The sequence below is a fragment of the Penaeus monodon genome, chromosome 21, assembly GCF_015228065.2.
Source record: "Penaeus monodon isolate SGIC_2016 chromosome 21, NSTDA_Pmon_1, whole genome shotgun sequence".
In the NCBI taxonomy this organism is placed as follows: domain Eukaryota; kingdom Metazoa; phylum Arthropoda; class Malacostraca; order Decapoda; family Penaeidae; genus Penaeus; species Penaeus monodon.
In genome coordinates this window covers 41,386,717-41,388,657 of record NC_051406.1, presented here as the reverse complement: position 1 = coordinate 41,388,657, position 1,941 = coordinate 41,386,717, and the positions used below count along the sequence as shown (strand labels likewise).

The 1,941-nt window shown below is 39.0% G+C and overlaps 1 protein-coding gene across 1 annotated transcript in view; it reads right to left on the bottom strand.

The window, feature by feature from the left end:
* The window catches only part of LOC119586498 (serrate RNA effector molecule homolog), a gene marked incomplete in the record, with an annotated part of 17,399 nt that overhangs the window by 3,340 nt on the left and 12,118 nt on the right, over positions 1-1,941 (bottom strand). Inside the window, 7 exon segments of the mRNA XM_037935237.1 lie at positions 47-180; positions 295-467; positions 620-863; positions 990-1,163; positions 1,280-1,465; positions 1,608-1,748; positions 1,864-1,941. Coding sequence (XP_037791165.1) covers positions 47-180; positions 295-467; positions 620-863; positions 990-1,163; positions 1,280-1,465; positions 1,608-1,748; positions 1,864-1,941 — 1,130 coding nt within the window.

Genomic DNA, 1,941 nt, shown 5'->3' with positions numbered 1-1,941 from the left:
ACCCCATAAGCACCTTGATACAGTGAATTGTGAAGAACCTCCTTACCCAGGTGCTTGCTGAGGATAGGCTGCTACATATGGGTCAGGCCTGTCATCCTTTCTGCCACCATGCTTATTCCCAGGATATTCTGGCAGTTGAGGTCTCTTTGGATCTCTGAGATAGTTATTGAAGTAATCCACCTGCAAGATGACCAAGCACATGTCATGTTAAGAACATATTGCCCATAATGGAAATACCCTAATTCCACACTTCAGTACAGGAATGCTTTCTCTTTCTAATTCAAAACAACATACCTCTTTCTTGACCTCCTTGACTTTCTCGGCATGCTTGATGAGGATGTGTTTGTGCACATACTCTGCACCCTTGAACTTCTTCCCGCAGAGGGGACACTGCCACTTGTCCTTGGCTACCTCTTGAGTGTTGGACTGGACAAACTTCTCTACCTCTTCCTCTGCCTCTTTCAGACCTTGTGATGGGTAGAAGAGTTAGTTAGCTTACGAGGAATTACACTACAGATAATTCACAGATGGTGGGGATGTGCAGTTTGCTTAATTTACATATACACACTCATATAGCACATGATTTTCAAATCTTATTTCATAAGACTAGTAGTACTACCTAATTTCTTTGCTTCATCATCGCTAAGTTTGGTCAATGGTTGCAGGAATGATCCAATCTTGTTTTCAAAGGCTCTACAATAATCTTGTACTTCTTGAGGTGTTACTTTACTTGAGGGTGGTATGCCACGGGCATGCATGATACCACACCTATTGGGCATTTCATCTTCATTGGGGTATTCAGAATGATTGTAATAGTCCACTGAATGCACAATACGCAAGTAAAGAAGTAATCTATCCAATACCTGTAAAAAATTATACATGTATCAATAATTGTAAAACAATTATGTATGTATTAACTGTAATACTACTAAATTATATAATTCTTTTATACACTTTTAAAAAATAAAAATACTTTAGGTTTTCCTTACTTTAATCAGACTAGGATCTCTTTCAATTGCTTCTCCCTCAGCCTTTTCCTCACTATTGTTGGCTGATGCATCATTAGCGCCAAGTAATTCCTCCTCCTCTGCACTAGCCTCTTCTATTAAGTAGTCAGTTATGTTCCGAAGCACAGGGTTCGATGAGGAAGTCAGGCTCAGCAACTATTGTCCACCAAAGAAAAATATGCTAGTATCAAATAGGAATGTCAGGGACATGTTTTGGTTAGATTTTTCATACGAATTCTCTCTCACAATATAACCAATGAATGGAGTCTTACTGCATTGTCCAGATTCTCCATTGACTCAATCCATAATCCCCAACGAGAATCAAGGTTCTGGATAATCTTGGCTGACAACTTGATATCTGAACGGACAACACTGCGATGAGAAGTGATTCCATTTACAGTGCGAATGCGACGGCTCAGATCTCGATTGACAATAGCCCCAAGTTCACAGTCTCTTAGCTGTACAAGAAAAAATTGTTAGGTTCAGATCAAAATTTATAATTTATTTTCATACAAACTAATACAATATAATCATAAGCTGTGGGCTACCAAATTGCTACCATATAGTACACATTTAATTTTCTTTGTACAGAACACTTACTCTAATATTATTTAGGTTCCAACAAATGTCTTTAATGTTGACGTCTCTCTTGAATGTTACCCATCCACGTCTGAACCACCTGCGTTCTGGTTGAGGGTCTGCAATGGCAGCTCGCAAAAATCCATTATATCGCCGACACATCTGGAAAATATAACACCCTGGTTATGTAGATGATATGTATAATCACTGAAATATACATGAGAAAGGAAGGGAGATAGATACAGGGAGTAAACTAATCTGTTGTGTTAACACTTACCGCTTCAACTTCTTGCTTGGTTATTGTAGGGGCCAAATTCCGTAAGAAGATGGATGCTGTTTTGTGGAGTGCCCTAGG